Here is a 21,018-nt window from a genome sequence, read left to right as displayed (position 1 = left end):
GTTTCAAAAACATACAATGATAATTCTGTATGTTCAACAAAAAATCTCAAAAATATATAATTTAATGTAATCTAATAAAATTAAACATAGATATTTTATGAATCTTTAAAATAAAATAAACTTCATAGAGAATTAGCTTTGTTTCTTTATTAGTTTATCACTGCATAAATAATTATCCTACACCAACGTTATTTATTTTATTTTATTATTTTACATTATAATTATGTTATAACTCGATCATTATATTCAAGTGCATTGTGCTTTCAACTTTTGTTAATTTTGCCAACCGTAAAATTTATAAATATATTATAGTTAGATTTTGGATATTAATGTCTATAAAATTTTAAAATTAATATTTAATATATTTTAATTATTAATTATTTAAGAAATTAATTTTTGCGTCTACCTTATTTATATTTTATATTTCGTGACCAATCTTATACAGCTATGTAAGTACGAAGCAATACGTATATCAACATCTATATTTGCCAAGAAAATCGATCGTCCTTTCAATATCTATTAACTAAATTTATTTGACGTCTACGTTGAAGCGGAAGTACTTGGTACATACTCACAACTAGCTAACTACTTCCTGAGTTTGAGGACGAGATATGATCTTCGTCCATCGATTTCCAAGATGTAAGTGGCTTCGTGTGGAGTGATTGTATAGCATACGCCCTGCAGAAAACCGTCATTAGACAATGAAGGTCTATAATTCTGTTTGCGATACGTGGACTTTTACGGACACCTCGTAATAGTTTTAATTAATTCTCTGATTATCCCGGAGACGTTAGAGCATTCTTCCTTATATCACAAGTTGTATATATACCGGAGGTCCACCAGTGGAGAATTCAGTATCATCAGCAATATTTCTCTCAAGATGAAGACCATCGTAACGGTAACTAGAAGCTCAAGCACATTTTTATCCTCATCAGACCCAAATTCTATGAACATAATACATTTTATATCTCATATCACAACAGATAAGAAACTTTTATTTTTTAAATTAACTTGTACCTATCGTGCAAACACACATTGGAAGAAATTTCATAACTTCATAGAATCTAAAAAAAAAAACCTGTACAATTCTTTCTTAAAGCTAGCTATTGTCGTACATTCTTATTGTCAATATTTTCATCGAAAATGAAAATAATTAAATAAGAGATTTATTTGTGTAGATCGTGCTTCTACTCGCTGTTGCTTCCGTGGTGGAGCTGAAATCGGAATCGAAGAAGCATAAGCGCGGAGTGGCGTTCTTCGGATCGCCTGATTTCTTTGGGATCGTGCCAGCCTTCGCTCCACCATGGGCTCCTACGGGATTTGCCGCTTCAGCCTGGAATCCACCGATTGCTCCCGATGTAGCGCTCGCACAGGTCCAAGTTCAAGCCACTCACGATGTGGCGCTTCAGGTGCGCAACATTTAATACTTTGCGTTATACATTATACGCATGATTTGAGGAAATACATTTGCTTATCAATTACCATGACCAGGCGTTGAAGGATCCGGCGCCCGGTACGCCTAGCATCGCGTACCCACCCGAGGTTCTGAGAGCGATACAGCAGGCAAAAGAGGCGAACCACAATGTTGCCGTGGCTCAGCACAAAGTTGCAGAGGCGAAGCAATCCGCGTTGATTCAGCAGAAAATTGCATTGGCAAAGGAAGCGGCGGCGAGGGAAGCTGCCGCGAGGTATACGAATAATTAATTCACTTTGATTTCTCGTTATTACATGTCTATAATAACTGTTCCACCGCGGACCGTGACGTGTGGCATCCACTGGGCGCCTGTCTCTTTTACGCCGCGCACTTGTTAGTATTTCCACTTTGTGCAGGTCGCATGAGATTTCGCAGTACGCCGACACTGAGGCTAAAGCCAGCGCTCGACAGCTCGTGGCACTGCAACAGAGATTAGCAACCCTAAAGGATGCTGTGGCAGCTGCACAAAGAGTAGCAGCGGCGAGGGAAACCGCCGCAGCTGCGGCAATCCAAAGAAACGCGGCTAACACCGCCGCGGAATTGCGAAAGCTGGATGTTGATAAGCAAATTAGTCAGACCGAGCAGGAAGCTAAGGTACTATTATATAAAAATATGAATCTTTTTAATTATATTTCCCTGTGAAAGAAGACAGAGTTGTTTCTCTGCTAATATACGTGAAGTTTTTATTTGAAAAATTGTTAAGTATTATTGCGCCATTTGTTACAAGCTAATGACATCAATTTAATTTCAATATGTGTCTAATTTAAACAGGAAAGGGATGTATTAGCTGCGAAAGAAAACGCAATAGCAGCTGCGGTTCAACAAGCGAGCTTACAGAAACCTGCTCACCATCCTTGGGGTTGAAAATCGTTTCGTGACATTATAATATATATTTGCACATATATCTATAATGGCATATTATACACTTGTGGTGGTGGCACAACATAAAAGGGCATTTATAGTGTTATTAAAATAATTTTGTAATTGTTATATAAAAAGATCACTTCATGAATAAAAGTTATATACAGTTCATTTCGTGAGTTTTCTGTCAATTTTATTGTTCTCTGTCATTTTACATATTTATCGAATTATTTATTTAATTTAGTAACATGGTAATATGCATTTATCAATTTATCAAGTTTGTATGTTCTTATATTCAAAAAATGCTCTTGCTCCAATATACTTATGTATCTCTCTCTCTAATTTCTAATATATTAAATTATATATTAAATAATATCTATCTATTTTTTTTGCATTTGAAGCAGAATTTTAATATATTTACTATCATTTTTTAGAGCTTTTGAAATAATTTTTTGTTATTTAGAATGGAAGAAAATGTAACTTTATAAATTTTTGTTACAAAATATTTTTTATTTGCAATATTTTATACACAAATTACAATATTAAAATTGAAAATAAAATTGTTTTTGTTTTGTTAATTGCTTATAATAAAGACATTATTTAAGTTAAATAATAAATTTATAATAAAATATTATCAACGGTTGGTAGAGCCACTTGTATTAGTAATTTTATTTTTGCAAGTTTTATAAATAAGCTTGTAAAATATAGTTTACTTAGAGTTCGCATGTATCAGCATTTTAAAACTATTATTAATAATAGTATAGCTAAGAATTATTACATTATTCTTAACGTTATCGTTACTGTTCAACGAAATCTTTTACTTGGTTTATCATCGGCTGGCAAAAGATTGTACGTACTATAGTTACAAAGAAGGTGAAAAAGTTTCTTATATTAAGTGGTATAAACTAAATAAAGAAATCGCTTATTTTACTTCTGTTTTTATATTCTATTAATAAATTTTAGATTATTTTTTATTACCTAATTTTATACTATTGTTTTCGCTAAATTGATTTTTTAAATAACTCACTTTTGTTCTGTTAATTGCAATTATAACTTTTTTCTTTAATTTTAATACCATAAAAAAGAATATGCTTCTAGAGAATGTATCATGATCCTTGCATTAATAATTAAGTAAAAAACTTATTGAATAATTTAAATAAATAGATATACTTTATTAAATTACGCCTATTCTTATATCTATAGTTATGATTTTTAAAAATAATTACTTTGCAAAAGAAGTCAATATGGATAGAGGAGTAACTGTGAAGTGTTAAGAAAGAAGCAACAATGACAAAAATATCGAACCATTAAGTCTTGGAAAGTATTGCGTTCTTCTGATAGAAACAATATATCTGGTACAATCATTAATTAACCAGGCATGTGCAGTTTCTTTGTCTGAAAATCTGAAGAATCCCCTGTTAACAAACGTACATCCTGAAAAACAACGACGAGAGAAACCCTCGTTTATCACGATGAGAATCTTTCTCTTTCATTAAAACAGATTGCCATGAATTATCTAATCCTCGTGTCACATTCATTGATTGATTATTATTTAACAATTATTATACATTACAGGATATAATTTGACAAATTACAATATTCAAAAATTTGGATTTAAACTCAAAGTCTTATGTCAAAGTATTTATATATGTGCATCTGTGTACATAACATATTAGTCAGAAAAATTATATGTATATCTACTATATTAAAATAATTAAACATGTAATTAATCGGCATCTTGATGTTATTCTAAGCACAGAATGCTTGATTATATTTATCTACTCGGGTATTTAACAAGTATTCAAATTTAAAACCATAGCTTATTTCACTCTTTAAAGCATTTCACGCTTCAGACCACAAATTTGCTTTTTAAATTTCCAATTCATTTCCACTGCCGAGAGATTGTCTCTTGTAGGAAGAAGAGAGTGAAAGTCCGGTAACCCTTCCGAAATAATCGGCAGACAATGGAAGTGAGGTCAGAATGTTCAGTTACGTGAGACGTGACGCCGAGATCAAGTGCCAACGTCCTCTATTCCGCCATAAAGTATCTGGGCGTAGTCGTCGGCGCTAAATCTACGACCGCATGCACACCCGGCGAACGTAGAACCCGAGATCCTTTCACTCGCTTCTTCCTTTCTTAGTCATCCTGTCTCTTCCTCGCGTATCGTCCGTTACCCCTTGCGCTACAGTCCTATTAACCAGACGCGGAAGAAAGTCGTTCGATCAAAGTCACTCTTTCTGCACTCCCTGGATTGCTATGCCCTCAGCCTTGTCCATTTGTAAAGACAATAGATCATTTCTTTCAAAGTCCCGAAAAAGACTGGACCGTGCGGACAAGTCCTTATGACTTGGCAGTATTAATGATGGTTTCAAAAAACCGGAAAAGAGAGACATGCAGCGTACTGAACGGAAACATGATGGACATGTCAGAGAGAAATTTATATTTATAACTCATCATTAATCCTGCCGGATCATATATATTCGAAATTAGAAATTAATACTGCTAGATGATATACACATATTCAAAATTAAAAATTATAAAATTAAAAAAATAGAATTATTTATACATTTTATACCTATTAAATATCAGATTGTATTTTTATCAAAATTTCTGTTAATTAGATATTGAGTATTAAAAGATATAAATCAATGGTACAAATTTTTGTTTGACAATATGCAAAGAAAAGATACAATATAACAGTCCGAATAAATGTGTAATTATACACACCTATATATCAATTTATAATTATTATCAATTAAACTTATAATTATTAACAAGATATATAGCCGATAACTAGATGCATGTACGCAATAAATAACTGAATAAATTAAATAGTAAACTCGTTTGCGAAACCGTTATGCAGAGATATCGATGTTCAATACGTAAATATTTTTATTTTTTAAATATAAATTGCATCTAATTTTAAATGCGGTAGGCTGTCTCGGATACACAATTGTCCGTAAAATTAAAATTTGGATTTAAATGGCGTGGAAAGCGTCGCAGGTTTCGCTTGTTTACTTCGAGCAGGTGTTCACACGTTAAGAGCGATGATGATGCAGCTTGGAGCGCCACGCGACTTTTAGGCATCAATGAACACAGCAGCTCGATTATCGTTAAACGCAGTCAATCATCCGTTCTATACCGCCGCATTACCGCGGCAAACGCAATTCTCAGACGCTGCGCCCGCGCCGCCTTTACAACGAGATCGAGAGATCCTTTCACACCGGATAATCTCTCTCTTGGTCGCGTCTTTTTCCGTCGCTTTTTTTTCCATGAACTTCTCCTTCACCCAGTTTTATTTGCTTTCCTTTCTTACGCTCGCACATCAGCCACTCTCACTGGAATCTAGCTGTAACCTGATTTTTTTAACATCCCGTATTTGCGTACGGTCAGGCGATACTCCTGGCGCACGGTTATTAATGTCGCTAAGTAAACGAACAAGGTTGGCACTATATGCTGCATATTTAAAATGACATGTAATTCAGTCTCAATCTCGATCTCGTGTAATGATATTATACTAATAATTTTACGTCAAAAAATGTTAGATTTCTTTCTTCTTTTAGGTTTCTTCCGTACGGCAAGATCACTCTGATAAACCTATCCTCCAAGTTTTAAGATTATACCTGTCTCGCAGATTTCTTTTAGTATGTAAGGCAATGCGATAAATTTAGCGCGATGTATATACTAAATCCTTTCTAATGTAAAAATAAGATCTAAAATAACTAATTTTGTTATGCGCGCAGGATATCTCGGTGAAGGGACCAAACGTATATTATAATATTATTCATTCCAAGATATCGGTTAACGATGCTTTCTCGTAGTTAAATCAAAGATTGACATAGTTACACTGCAATAACATATATTACAAAACGTATATCAACTCCGTAATCACTCCAGTGGACAGGAATAATTTCTCCTTCGCTTGTATATTGCGAAATAGGAGAATTTAAATGCATATCAGTGCGCAGAACTTTATTGCAGAAAATCAGTGTGCATTATAGATATTTCCATTTCACTGCACTGCGCGATAAACAAGAAAAACACATTTAACGAAAAGGAAATCACTTTCAATACTTTTGCTAGCACGTGTAAGATCAGCTCATATATGCGGGTTTTCAACGCGTTCGTTTGCCCATTCGTTATTTTCTTCATGTTAATCATCAGTATATTAATCATCGCTCAGTAAAGATGAACCTGATTTAAACGTTAATGTTTTTACTGCTTTGTAATATTATCAAATATAGTGTTTATTATTCTTCTGTACACTGTTAAATGTTAAGGGATGAAATTTAATATCATTTGAATTAAATAACATTTTGTTATTTTTAATTACCATATGTGTCGAAATTTATTATTTTAATACAAAACAGTATTATTTCAACTCCATTGGTTTAGTTTAATTAACATTATTTTAGTTGAATTAACGACGTTGAATAGGAGCAGCGCCGACCTGTAGGAATGACTTAAATCAAGTATTTGACTATGAATTTAACAGTGTACCAATAGCAAATGTCGTATATAATTGCAATAAATGCGGCGCCTCGATTGAGAATCGCTGGTAGCATCTCGCAGCATCGCCGCATCAGCGTCACGATCAGATTAAAAACATGTTCTTACTTCGGTTGACTAGACTCGCAGTTTCGATCTAAGTAATTCTAACTAGTAGGCTCGAGCTACACTCGTTTCCAATTTGCTAATCAGATATAAGTGCGTATACATACGAGTTTCCACGGGAAACCATCAGCTATCCATCGGATGAACAGGAGAGGAGGGAGAAAGTGTCATGTATAAGAACGAACGGTCTATCGGAGTCAATCCGCAGTACCGTAGTCTCATTCACGCTTGTATTCTCTTCTCGCAACGTGTTCTGAAAAATGATCCATCTACCCTCAGTAAGTAGAAAATAGAACGTATGTATAGGGGTTCCGCGGACCGTGACGCGAGTCGCGTGGAAATCGCGGAAGCGGAGATTCGTGGCGCCCGCGGCCAGGTTCCTTGCCCGACTCCGCTCGATCGCGAGGGAGTTCCGGTTTTACGACGAACAATGGACGATGGAAAGTGATCGTCGATATTTCTATATACTTTCCGTACGCGATACAATATAGCGCTGCATGCTCTCGTAGATTCCGGATATTTTGTGGGGCGCAAGAGCGATGATGTCGAGTCCGACGAGTCGCCAGCAGCACTTTCCTCGGAGGGAAGAAAGGGCATGTTGACGAATGTTTTTCTAAGTGTTCGCTCACGAATAATATAAGATGTTTCTTGCGTTTCGCTGCTTCGTTCACACATTCATGTCATCGAGTAGGTAGTTGTAATTGAGAATCTGTAGGAAAGAGATGATATATTTAAATTTAGATTGCTCAAATCTTAGACAATTTAGAATTACTTAATATCTAACCCGCAAAAATTGTTTTATTAATAAAATATTATATTAATATCTTAAAGATTAATTTACAAAAAAAAATACTGCATATTTAAAATTTATTTCATTGACTTTCACTTTTATACATATTTATTAAAATTTTATAAGAAGACGAGCAATTATTTCATGTTCTTTATAGATAAACAGGAGCTTTGTTAATAAATAAAATTTTTTATAATTTATAAATTTTCTCTTTATATTTCTTTATAATAAAAATTCACGAGAAAATATGTCGCATTAAAAATTGAGATTAAGATTAAAATAAAAAGTTATTAATTCTATTGTTCCAGGTACTCACTCTATGTTTATTAATAATTAAAACAGCGTTCGCTAATAGTTTCTCAGAGAGTAATTCTGGATGGGAGTAAGTAAGAGCAAAATGAATATAAGAGATTTGATAGTCATATTCATTACTTCTTAACGTTGTACGTTTCGTTGTGTTGCAACTTCTAATTACTGCTTTAATTTTGATAGACAATATAATTTCGGATCCAGTGATCAAACGAATTACGATTCCAGTGGCCAGAACTTAAACATTCATCAATATTTTTCTCCAGAATCACATTCCTCCTTCGGAAATGATGGCGATTTTCACATAAGCTCAGGATCAAAGGACAATAATTATCAGCATACAATTACTCAACCTGTGTCGATCAGTGAGCATGTGGAAGTCACGAAGCCGGTGGCAGTGCCAGTTATAAAGAATATCGGTAAGATTTTGCAAACTGTGGCGAGTGGGAATGAATTAAATAATAAGAAACGTTGAGTTGTTCTATATAATACAAAGCTTTACACATACTTTCTCGAGAAGAATTAAACGATAAAAAGTTTTAGAATGCGTTGTAAAAAAGTGGTCGACGAGAATTAAACAATAGCGAGAATTTAATTATGCATCCGTAGAGACGTTAGAAGACAATAATGCTATAAATCGACAATGCGAGTCGTAAAATCGTGAGTCGTAAGAATTGACCAATCACAGTCGATTATTCTCCTCAAATTCGATTGCGATTGGTCAATTCTTACGACTCACGACTTTACCACTTGGATTGTAGACCTAGCATTAAGGTTTTACACCGTCCGAAATATCAGAAACTTACTTCTGATGTATCAGCAAATGATATTGGAACGGCGCGGCGCGCGGCGCGCCGTTCCAATAGCGATGGGTAACTGCAACCTCCTCGCTCAACATGCTTCCCGCGTAACAGAAGCGATTTCTGAGGAATTACGGACGGCTCCAAACTCGAGATTCTCGCTTTATTTCCTCATAACCCAAAATTATTTTTCTCACACTTTTATGATCTTTCAAGCGTCTTGACGAATACATAATATATTTCTCGCTATTACTTAATAATAATTTAATATTAATATTGTATTGTTTAATAAATTTCTAATGTATTTAATAATAACCCTTGCTTATTAAAAGACACGGCAGTATCTCATGCCAATAAGTGCACAGCGATATGCATATATGTAGAATTCACGCGCACGTAAAATATAGCAACATATTTTGCAAGATTAGCAATACATATAACAAATTGGGATCAACTGTAATGAACATGTTTTCTTCAAACAACGAAGTATTCTTTAAATATTTTTAATATACAATTCGTCTTATTAATTAAAAAATACAAATTAAATATTACAAATACTATTTTATAAGCAAGACAACTTTCGCCCAATTAATCAATTTCGTCAGTATATGAACAGTATATGCATTTTTATTTATTTGAAATATGTTATATCCTGTTAGTGATTATCGGACTTACAATTAGTAAAAATTACAATGGAAATATTAACTTTACAATGTTATTAGTGCACTAATAAATGACACACTTATCGAGAATTTAAGAATAAAGTATTTATCGAGATTTGTTTAGTATCATTTGTCGCATTTTCGGCGCGCCGAATTTTTCGCCGAGTAAAAACAACGGTAGCGTTGTCGTGCACGCCGCGCGCCGGCATTTCCGGACTCGGCGATCTAGATCAAGGCCAATTTAGACAGTAGATCAATAATGTACAGCTGTTCGTCGAAAGTAGGTCAAGGCCATGTGTCGCTGGCTTGGCGCGAGAAAAAAAGTCTTCCCTTTCGTTTATCGCAAAATATCTGGGCAACCACCCGAGATATAAAGATGATTCGAAAAGGACTGTTTAGTTTATACTCTGCGCTATTGGAATATCTCAATTTTGTTACTTACAATTACGTCCTTCCGTTTATTTAACATAATAAAGCGCGCGCGTGCCGTAAAGATCGGGCGCCAAATAATTTCTAACTTTCATAAAACGCTTATATCTCGGCAACCGTAAATGATAGAAAGATGATTAAAAAAAGACTTTGTACTTTATATACTTTGCCCTATTGGTATTACTCAATTATATTATTCGCAATTATGTACTTTCGTTTATTAAAACGATAAAGCGCGCGCGTGCCGTAAAAATCGGGCGCCAAATGATTTCTGATTTTCCTAAAACGCTTAATATCTCGGCAACCGTAAATGATAGAAAGATGATTTAAAAAAGACTTTGTACTATACTTTGCCCTATTAGAATTACTCAATTATATTACTCGCAATTATGTACTTTCGTTTATTAAAGCGATAAAGCGCGCGCGTGCCGTAAAAATCGGGCGCCAAATGATTTCTGATTTTCTATATGTATATCTCGGCAACCGTAAATGATAGAAAGATGATTTAAAAAACGACTTTGTACTTTATACTTTGCCCTAATATTGGAATTACTCAATTATATTACTCGCAATTATGTACTTTCGTTTATTAAAGCAATAAAGCGCGAGCTGGCCAAAAGAATCGTGATGCGACTCGCCGCATTCATCATTTTCATTAAACGCTACACCGATACGCGATACCGACTTATTATCTCGAAAAATACGTTTATTTTAATATCGTTATGTGTCCTTTAATGCGAAGCATACTTTCTCGAACAATATTAGACGATAAAAAGTTTTAGAATGCTATATAGTTGCATATAAAGTTAGCCAACGAGGAAAAGGAGCTACGAATGCCGCGCGTCGCTCGCGCTCGGTGCATGTGGGAAGGTAGACGGTCCGAAATGTTACAAACAACACAAAACAAATCTTGAGAAATACATTCATCTCATCATTTTTATGTATCCTTTAATGGGAGGCATGCTCTCTCAAACAAGATTAAACGATAAAAGGTTATAGAATGTTGTTGCATAATGCTAGGCAACGAGAGAAAGAAGCTTGTAGTTCGGTCAACGAGAAAGTCGGAGCGCCGAAAATGCGACAAATGACACTTAAAAAATCTCGAGAAATACGTTCGTTTTATCATTGTTAACTGTCCTTTAATGTGAGGCATGCTCTCTCGAACAAGATTAAACGATAAAAGGTTATAGAATGTTGTTGCATAATGCTAGGCAACGAGAAAAAGGAGCTATAACGAATACCGTGGCTGTTCGCTCGGTGAGAAAATCGGAGCCTCGAAATGTGACAAACGACACTTAAACAATTAATCTCGAGAAATACATTCATCTTATCATTGCTATATGTATCCTTTAATGCAAAGTATGCTCTCTCGAACAAGATTAAACGATAAAGAGTTATAAAAGGCCTTTACATAATGCTAGGCAACGAGAGAAAGGAGCTATACGAATGCCGTCGCCCGATACTAAACGATCGAGTCTCAGAAATTATATGTTGACACAACGCTAATTATTTCATGAGCTTGTTAATCTCTATTAAATAATTGAAATTTTTTTACCAAAGTAATGTAAGTTATATCTTGCTTTTCCGAGAAAAAAAAACACATGCACATATTATATACATATAATATATTATGGGTTTTCTCAATTTACTACGGTGCGTCATGATCACCGTGGGAAATGAATTGAAGTTTTACGTGCCGCATAAGCGTCAATTAATTGTAATTTAAACAAATATAATTAATAAACATACTAATAATAAACAAAATTTTGTATTTTAGTGTTTATTAGGTTAAATTTAAACAATTAAAAGAATTTGATCACGTATCGTAGAGATGCACAAAAGATCATAACAATGGTTGATAGTACATATTCTATTAAGAGGTTAGGCGAAAATGGCAATTCTCAGCGTCGAAAACTCGCGTTTAAATCGGCAAAAGTATCAGCATAGCATGTTAAGCAAGGAGGTTGACGGAGGTATTCTAAACGAGGGTGTTGCCTCCCCACATTGCCTCCGCTTAGTCACGCTGCTATTGGTCAGAAGGCGGGAGCCTACTGCCCCTTCTGTGGATACTCGCCAGCGCTCTGATTGGCCGTCGTGGTCGGCTGGGCTTTCGTACCGCGCACGCCGTTCCGACGGAGATGGGTAATAAATGGGGGTAGGCGTGCCGCTGCCGGAATACCTCTGCAACTTCCTTGCTCATCGTGCTTCCCGCGTAACAGGAGCGATTTCTGAGGAATTACAAACGACTCACTCGCGATTCTCGCTTTTCTCACAACTCAAAATTTTTTTCATAATTTTTATGATCTTTCAAGCGTGTCAACGAATACATAATAATGTATTTCTCACTATTACTTAATAATAATTTAATACTAATATGTATTGTTCATTAAATTAATATGTACTATGTACTTATTAATAACATTTGCTTATGTGATACACATGTATGCGTACGTATATACATATGTGTATATTGCAAGATTAATAATAAGATGATAACAAATTGAAATCAACTGTAATGAATGTTTTATCCAACGAAGTATACCTCGTGGTTTCAGGGAATAGTTTGTTTCATTAATTAATAAACAAATTAAATATTGCAGGTACTATTTTATAAGCAGGAGAATCTTCGTATATTGCAAAATCTGTTTGATCGGTACGAACAATTGCTGTCATGTTGATTTAATATACGAGTATATATGTAATAATATCCTATCAGTGATTACTGTTGCCGTCGGATCTTTTTTGGTTAAGATATATTAAAAATATTAATAGTACATTTTTTGTTTATGCCTTTATGCCAATAAACAATATGCAATTCAAAGTTTCCTAAATCAGCATACAAATTTTAAAGAATTCTTAAAAATTACGTTACGTTACGTTAACATAGTTATGTGCCCTTTAACATATAGTGCACGATCTCTCGAGCAACATTAAACGATAAAAAGGCTCAGAATATTGTTGCATAATGCTAACCAACAATTAATAAATTCTTATATGTATCTTTGCAACCACCACAGATATAAACATTATTCAAAAACGACATGAAATATTGTAATTAGCGCTAATGTGATTGCAATATCATTAATAATACATCTCACATTAGGGATGAGGAAGCTGTGACAGCGTAAACGACGCTGCTTTGGAGAAGCAGCAGGCCTCTCGCTACTTAAAATAAACCTTTAAAAATCAGTTAGCAAAAACATCGAAATATTTATGAATTTTACGATAGACACGTTGCCGTGCATACACACACACGCCGCGCGCCGGCATTCCCGGACTCGGCGATCTAGGTCAAGGCCAATTTAGAAAGTAGATCAATAATGTACAACTGTTCGTCGAAAGTAGGTCAAGGTCATGTGTCGCTGGCTTGGCGCGAGAAAAAAAAGTCTTCCCTATCGTTTATCGCAAATATCCGGGAAACCACCCGAGATATAGAGACGATTCGAAAAGGATTGTTTAGTTTATACTCTGCGCTATTGGAATATCTCGATTTTGTTACTAACAATTACGTCCTTCCGTTTATTTAACATGATAAAGCGCGCGCGTGCCTTAAAGATCGGGCGCCAAATGATTTCTAACTTTCATAAAACGCTTATATCTCGGCAACCGTAAATGATAGAAAGATGATTTAAAAAAGACTTTGTACTTTATACTTTGCCCTATTGGAATTACTCAATTATATTACTCGCAATTATGTACTTTCGTTTATTAAAGTAATAAAGTGCGCGCGCGCCGTAAAAATCGGGCGCCAAATTATTTCTGACTTTCATAAAACGCTTATATCTCGGCAACCGTAAATGATAGAAAGATGATTAAAAAAAGACTTTGTATTTCGTACTTTGCCCTATTGGTATTACTCTTACTCGCAATTGTGTACTTTCGTTTATTAAAGCGATAAAGCGCGAGCTGGCCAAAAGAATCGCGCGCTCTTCGCCGCATTCGTCATTTTCATTAAACGGTTATATCTCGGCAATCGTAAAAGACAGCTGATGATTCAAAAAGCACTTTTTAGATCGTGCTCTACTCTATTAGAATTGCTCACTTTTATTATCGGCAATTATTTATTTCCGTTTATCAAGACGAGAAAGCGCGCAAAATCTTAAAGATTTGTGCGCCAAGCGATTTTTTATTTTCATTAAACGCTTATATCTCGGCAACCGTAAATGATAGAAAGATGATTTAAAAAAAACTTTGTACTTTATACTTTGCCCTATTGGAACTACTCAATTATATTACTCGCAATTATGTACTTTCGTTTATTAAAGCGGTAAAGTGCGCGCGCGCCGTAAAAATCGGGCGCCAAATGATTTCTAACTTTCATAAAACGCTTATATCGTAAATGAGATAGAATGATGATTAAAAAAAGACTTTGTAGTTGGTACTTTGCCCTATTGGTATTACTCAATTATATTACTCGCAATTATATACTTTTGTTTATTAAACCAATATAACGCGAGCTGGCCAAGAGAATCGTGCGGCTCGCCATTCATCATTTTTATTAAACTCTTAAATCTCGACAACCGTAAATGATAGCAAGCACATAAAGTGTATTAAGTCAGTATCAATACATAATGGTAAATATATTGAGATTATTGAGAAGATTAATTAATTTTACTTTATAGAAAACGTGATTCTTTTTTATCTGTTTTACTTTTTTTATTATTTTACAAAAGACCACACAGAACAAAAAAGAAAACACAATGTAAATTAATATCACGTTTCCTCAAACTGTAGGAGTTCCAGTAGCACAGCCTGTTACGATACCCGTGCCGCATCCTATGGCGATAGGCGTTGCGCAACCCTATCCCGTCCACGTGCCGGTCGCCCAGCCGATCGCCGTGCCGGTCGTGAAAACCATCGCAATTCCAGTCGAGAAGAAGATACCATATGCGGTGGAGAAAATTATACCGGTGCCTGTGGTAAAGGCGGTGCCAGTAACTGTCGAGAAGCATGTGCCCATTCCAGTGGAAAAGCTCTATCCGATTCACATACCGGTCTACAAGCATATTTACCACCGAAGAAAACCGAGGAAACGCGGTCGCAGGAGGCTATATATTAAGAAAAAGTTAAGCTATAATTATTAGACGAGATTCCAGCGACACAAATAACTGTTGATTCGTGAAACATCTTCCCGTGAAGCCGGATGACATTAAATAGCAATAGCGATACAGTAAACTCGTTTTTCTTGAGTTTACTTGCCGTCAAGATCCGTCGTTATATTTCTTGATAATATGTCGACAGTACAATACTCTTTTCTTGATAGCCTGTCTTCCGTTAACGCCGTTATTGTGTTTATAGATACTTGTTGGCGTGCGTTGTTCATTGTCACCAAATAATAATGTTATTTAATAAAGAAACCTTTTTGTACTATGTGTAATACCCCATTTACCTGTTATTATCCTGTTTGCGAAATATGATAATAATGTAATAAAATGATGATAATAATAATAATGAGTTAATAAGAATCTAAAATCCAAACAAAGCGTAACTAATTAGATTGTAGTTTCCAAAAATTAGTATAAAATTATTTATCAAACATTTCAAGTTTACTATTACATAAATTACTACTACATAAAAAGAATTATTAATAACATAAATAAATTTATATGGCCGGACTTATTGCAAGACAGTCTTAAGTAAATACCTTGATGCTAATACGGCTCTGTGATTGGTTAATGCCATCTTAAGATTGTACTTAAGACGGACTTAAATATAAGAACCGACTATGAATACCGGCCTATATATCTTTAGTTATTATCTCACAAGACTTTAATAGATATGAGCATAATAATTTTAAAAGAAATGTACAGACAGATATTTAATAACTAGATACTATAGATTAAAAAATAAATGTAAATGACATTTTAGATGAAAAAATATATGCAAATAGCTTAATCTGTAATCGTTATGCAAATATATTTTTATGCATTAAACGTAATAATGATAAGAGATGATAACTTACTCAGAGATATATATTATGTATAGAAAAATTATATATAATATATCATGTGTATAAACTATAGGATATATATATATATGTAGTGTAATGTAAGTTATAGTGGACCTTCACTTCCTTTCATTTCCGTACATGTAATTCTCACGGACATGTGATCATACGAGATTGTAATAAACTATAAAAATTAATAATTAAAGCATTAACTATTGATTTCAGATCACTTCCCGGAAACTTTTGTAATATATCTTTACTTATGCCTTTAAGCAACTCTTGTTTGATTTATTATTGTATGTGAACTGTAATTCATTTTAGATTCTTCGAAAGTGGTCACAGCTCAGTTAAGCCAGCAATTATATTTTCCTTCCAAGCTCGTGGGAGCCAAAGTATGAAAGTATTCATTTTATGCTTTTATTAATTTTGTCTTTTCATATCCATCTCTTTTTAATAATACACAAATAATTTAATCGTCATTTTGCATTAAAAATCATGCATGATTATACATAATAATAATTTTGATAAATGATATTAAAATTCTTACGTTTTATCTTAAAAAAAGAATGAAATCCTATTTTTCTTTTCCGAAGAAAATACTACCAAGATCGTATCCTGGTAGACTTTTGAAAGTTTAAAGGGAAATTCCACGAATCAGGAACGGCACGCATCAGTTCGCTAGGTGCTATGTTTTCTTGCTAATTATCATAATAACAAAAAATTAGTACACAAAGTACCTGGATACATTGTTCACACATTCGTTATGCTCTCTTCACACATAGGTAGCTAAAGTTTATATGCGTACACTAAAATTAGTCTCTTGCGTTTCGTGATTAAATCGCTATTTGTCACATAAGATGTTTATCAGTTTTACTAGAGATAATGAGGCTAAAGAAGGTGAAAGGAAGAACAAAACGTGCATAAATCACATTAACACACTTCTTTTCATTATATTAAATATAAATAATTATTTTATTCTAATTATCTTACTACAATATCTTTTACATCACAATTAACTTTTGTTGTATGAGATAATTACAAATGTTATATCTATATTGCAACAGCTTTTAAGAAAAATATTTTTTAAATGTTTGTCTTATTATTTATTTTGTTAAATGTAATAACGATTTAGTTATGATATTAAGTAACTACTGTTTGTCAAATATAATAATCAATATATATATAAAAACTCATAGAAAAATTAAATAAATACTAAAAAAAATCAGAATAAATATATGTTCCGGAAAAAACTAAACAAAAAACATCCTTTTCGTGGTGTATTAATAGTGCGATGAGAAGCGATAATAAAAGGAATTTAAAACGTCGAATTAGAATAATTAAATGAACCGTGAATACAGACGATCTCGCGACGAACGACGTGCAAATTCTGCGACTTCTCCATATGAAATGTTGGCGCAACGGTGAAGTTGTAGGTAGTAAACCCAGTGAACGTAGAAATCCGCGTTCGTAGACGCTCACCCGTACAACGGAATAAGAAATGTCCGATTCGTTGTCAATGTGAAGGCCGCGAGGACACGGTCAATTATTTTCACGCGCACGGCTAGTAGACTGCAGTGAAACAATTGCACCGAGAGGGTTATAATTCACTGCAGTACGAAGCGAGACGAAATCACATCGTCTACAGTGAAAGGCCCCGCGGTATATTAAGACGAGAAATGGCCAAAGATGTATCAGTCGATTCGAGAGACTTGCGCTACAAGCAACACTTGAAGCGCACTAATAAAAACACGTGAGAGGATGAGTGGAATCGTAAGTACCGAGTGTAAATTGCCGGATCATAGATAACGCAATTTAAAATATGACAAGTCTAAGTCGTCGGATTGAAGTTGGGCCAAAAATCTATTTAGATACTCTTTATTAAAATCGCGTTAATCTTCTCGTACGTGAACACTGCAATTTGCAATTTTTAAGCTTTAATAATCTTATCACAGCACAGATAATATTCTCAACATTTAATGTACGTAAATTGTGCGAATTAAATTAATTAGAGGAAAAAAATTAAAAAAATGTATATGTGTAGGTGTTGTTACACGATATGACTTTTGCGAGTTATTATCGCACTTTCCATTTCTTAAATGTTCTATTTGTAGGTGTTGCTTTCTCTGGTGTCCTTGGCCGCGGCCACGCCAGTGATCGTGGACCAAGATGGAAGACACTACATGATGCAATTATTTAGCGGCCACTTTGCGATCGATCGATCTGATCAGGAGATCGCCGGTACTTCCGGAAGCAGTGGTTACGGAAGTAGTAGCTACGGGGGTGACTACGGGGGTGGCTACGGAGGTGATGATCTCGGAGGTGGCCATGGGGGTGGTGGTAGTTTCGATGCTGGTTCCTCCGGCGGGCATTTAGAGTCCGGTGGTGGTCTCGACGGCGGTCATCAAGATTTCTCTTACGGCGGTGGATATGACAATGGTCACGGCGGTGACGATGGCGGCCACGGAGTCTCGCTGGACAGCGGGCATAATTATGTTCACAGTGTTCCTGTGTCTGAACACGTCGAAGTAACAAAACCCGTAGCCGTACCAGTCTACAAACACATCGGTAACGTACTATTATATCTTCTTCTGGACTGTGACTTATACTTGAAAGACATGGGACTGTAGCAATTACGGTGCTATAAAAAAATCGTTTCTTTATTAATAATTATGGAAAATAAATTTTGAGTCCATAATTATTACTATTATTGATTATTTATGCATCAGCAGCGGAAGTCATAGCTTGCTGCTATTTTTTTATGCATATGTAGCCAAAAAATTTTAGTCTTTAATCAGTTATTTTCTCATACTATGTATACAAAAGAACTTGGTACATGGATATTATTTTCTTCGTCAGCATAAATTTCAACAGATTAAAGAACTTCAAGTACTTACTCTTTTTACTTTCTTTGCCATTTCTAGTCTTAAGACACACTTTTATCCTCTCTCGAATCATTTTCTTTCAGGTATACCGGTCCCGAAATCAGTGCCGATAGCTGTGCCTCATCCGGTAGCAGTTGGTGTTCCACAACCTTATCCCGTTCATGTTCCCGTACCGAAGCACATTCCCATACAAGTTATAAAAACGATAGCGGTTCCGGTAGAGAAGAAGGTGCCTTATCCTGTGGAGAAGCACATACCAGTACCCATTGAGAAGCCGGTTCCTATCACAATCGAGAAACACATCCCCGTTCCAGTCATAAAGCCGTATCCCATCAGAATTCCCGTTTACAAAACCATTTACCATCATGCGAAGAAGCATCATTAAAGCGTGCCTGCGGCGCGAAAGATTTCCATGGATTGGGAAGAACGCGGTACATGCAACCTAGAAGGGATCCTTAGCAATCTACATCTCTCAACTGAACGAATTTTATCAAAGCTCGTCAACAAATTTGCGGATGTTAGAGATTATAGGTTTGTGTGTGTGTGTGTGTGTGTGTGTGTGTGTGTGTGTGTGTGTGTGTGTGTGTATGATCGAAAGAGCGAGAGGGTGCCTACTCGGTATAAAAATATCTTCTTTTTCACATCCGCGACGAAGCTACTACAGCAGCCCGACATTTGCTGGAAAAATAACGCTATCTTTAAAAAATATAAAAATATACGTTACATAATTTATAAAGTGCTCGAATTGCTCAGTTAATTCAGCCACAATAGATACTGTCTGTTTTATCGAAACTAACAAGATAGTACGTTAACTTCGTGGAGAAAATTGTGTAAGGATCGATTGACTTGAACTGACCAAACTGACTGACATGACATGTTTACCCATCCTAATTCTCATACCATTACTCGCCGCCAATAAGGAGAAAGTTCACGAAAAACAGTCCATGTTCGCTCTGTTGGTCGAGCATTATTTGACATGGATTTATTTTTTGTATATATGCGCATTTGTAAGCGTCGGTGCGATCGGCGCGTTGTTAAGCCACTTTTTTTTTAAACATTTTGTTATTCTGTTGCGTTTTTAAATAAAATGCTTACAAAACTAAACACTCTCGTTGTTCTTATTCGGTGAAAGTCTGTCGCCGAGACGATTTTTACTATCTCGCGTGAGAAAATGCTGAACTAAATTAAAATAACCGGATATAAATACTATATAAATTAAGGGATATTACTCTTATTGCTTGCGATAATAATAAATAATCCAAGTTTAAAATCCAGCATATTGATATTTACATATTATTATAATATATAAATAGTACGAATGTCTATATTCTACTTAATTAATTAGTACCTAATCGATTAATGTCCACCTGCCGTTCCCTTATTTAATTTAGTGAGCACACGCTCGCGTTTAAACTATCGTAAGACACATAAACAAAAAATAAAAACACTTTTATTATATAATTCAAACGCAAGCTATCGATTGAGCCTACTCAGACCTTGATTGGTATAGTCATTATTGAGATTCGATAATCTAAGTGTCTCTCAATTCGTCGGCTCGCTATCTATAGATCAGACATGATCTAGCTGTGTCTCGTTGCATGTACACTTGGCACGAAACACTACCGTGCCTCTTGATAGAAATTATACTCTAATATATATATTACATTCTGTTTTATTGTTACATTACTTTTCAATATATCAACTTGGTATTTATTTTTGAAATTATTACGTGTCCATTGCTTTTTTCTTTCGAGCTATTAAAAGCTATTGCATGATTCAAGTACACACTTTTAACTCGCGAGTAATATGAAGTAATTGTTTCACTGTAAAATCTAGTCATTTTTTCAATAAAAGAACCTGTGGAAAATTTGCGTTGGTAATGGTAATCAAACTAGCATCGTTTACAGTTCGTATATGCGTTCCACTACAGGTCGTAGAGCGCGAAAAGTGCTCGTGACAGGCTTTCACTGTGATTTTCGATAAAAGCATGGGAATTCCGCTGAAAGTGGATGTTAGACAAGATTGATTTGCCCGCGCGATGGACGGGATCATCGTGGTCGCATGCAACAAATCATCCATGACATCGGCAACATCGTTGTATCTAACACGAGATAATTTGTTCTTGTATTTTATAACAAAAAATAACCAAGAAAACGACAAGAAGTGATTTATAAAGAAGTATTCACTTTTGCAGAATAAAAACTCTACAAAAGAAATATGAAAGCACTATTGGCAATACCTCTGTATAT

At 34.9% G+C, this 21,018-nt stretch overlaps 3 protein-coding genes across 3 annotated transcripts; all 3 read left to right on the top strand.

Moving 5' to 3' along the window:
• Positions 1-611: 611 nt before the first annotated feature.
• Positions 612-2,488, top strand: LOC143902185 (uncharacterized). The gene is given in 5 exon segments (XM_077414875.1): positions 612-639; positions 1,165-1,409; positions 1,492-1,688; positions 1,831-2,068; positions 2,246-2,488. Coding segments are annotated over 5 exon segments (801 nt in total). The 3' UTR covers positions 2,339-2,488.
• Positions 2,489-7,210: 4,722 nt separating this feature from the next.
• On the top strand, positions 7,211-15,145 carry LOC143902249 (uncharacterized). Its single transcript, XM_077414980.1, has 4 exons — positions 7,211-7,228; positions 8,049-8,122; positions 8,233-8,468; positions 14,675-15,145. Exons 1-4 carry the CDS (start codon positions 7,211-7,213, stop codon positions 15,022-15,024), a joined length of 678 nt encoding a protein of 225 aa, XP_077271106.1. The 3' UTR covers positions 15,025-15,145.
• A 2,344-nt stretch (positions 15,146-17,489) lies between these two features.
• LOC143902244 (uncharacterized) lies at positions 17,490-20,968 on the top strand. Its single transcript, XM_077414976.1, has 2 exons — positions 17,490-18,452; positions 18,853-20,968. Exons 1-2 carry the CDS (start codon positions 18,068-18,070, stop codon positions 19,152-19,154), a joined length of 687 nt encoding a protein of 228 aa, XP_077271102.1. The 5' UTR covers positions 17,490-18,067; the 3' UTR covers positions 19,155-20,968.
• Positions 20,969-21,018: the final 50 nt, after the last annotated feature.

The sequence above is a fragment of the Temnothorax americanus genome, unplaced genomic scaffold, assembly GCF_048541705.1.
Source record: "Temnothorax americanus isolate GAGA-0224 unplaced genomic scaffold, ASM4854170v1 Scaffold39, whole genome shotgun sequence".
NCBI classification, from domain to species: Eukaryota; Metazoa; Arthropoda; class Insecta; order Hymenoptera; family Formicidae; genus Temnothorax; species Temnothorax americanus.
This window is presented reverse-complemented; position numbering and strand designations above follow the sequence as displayed.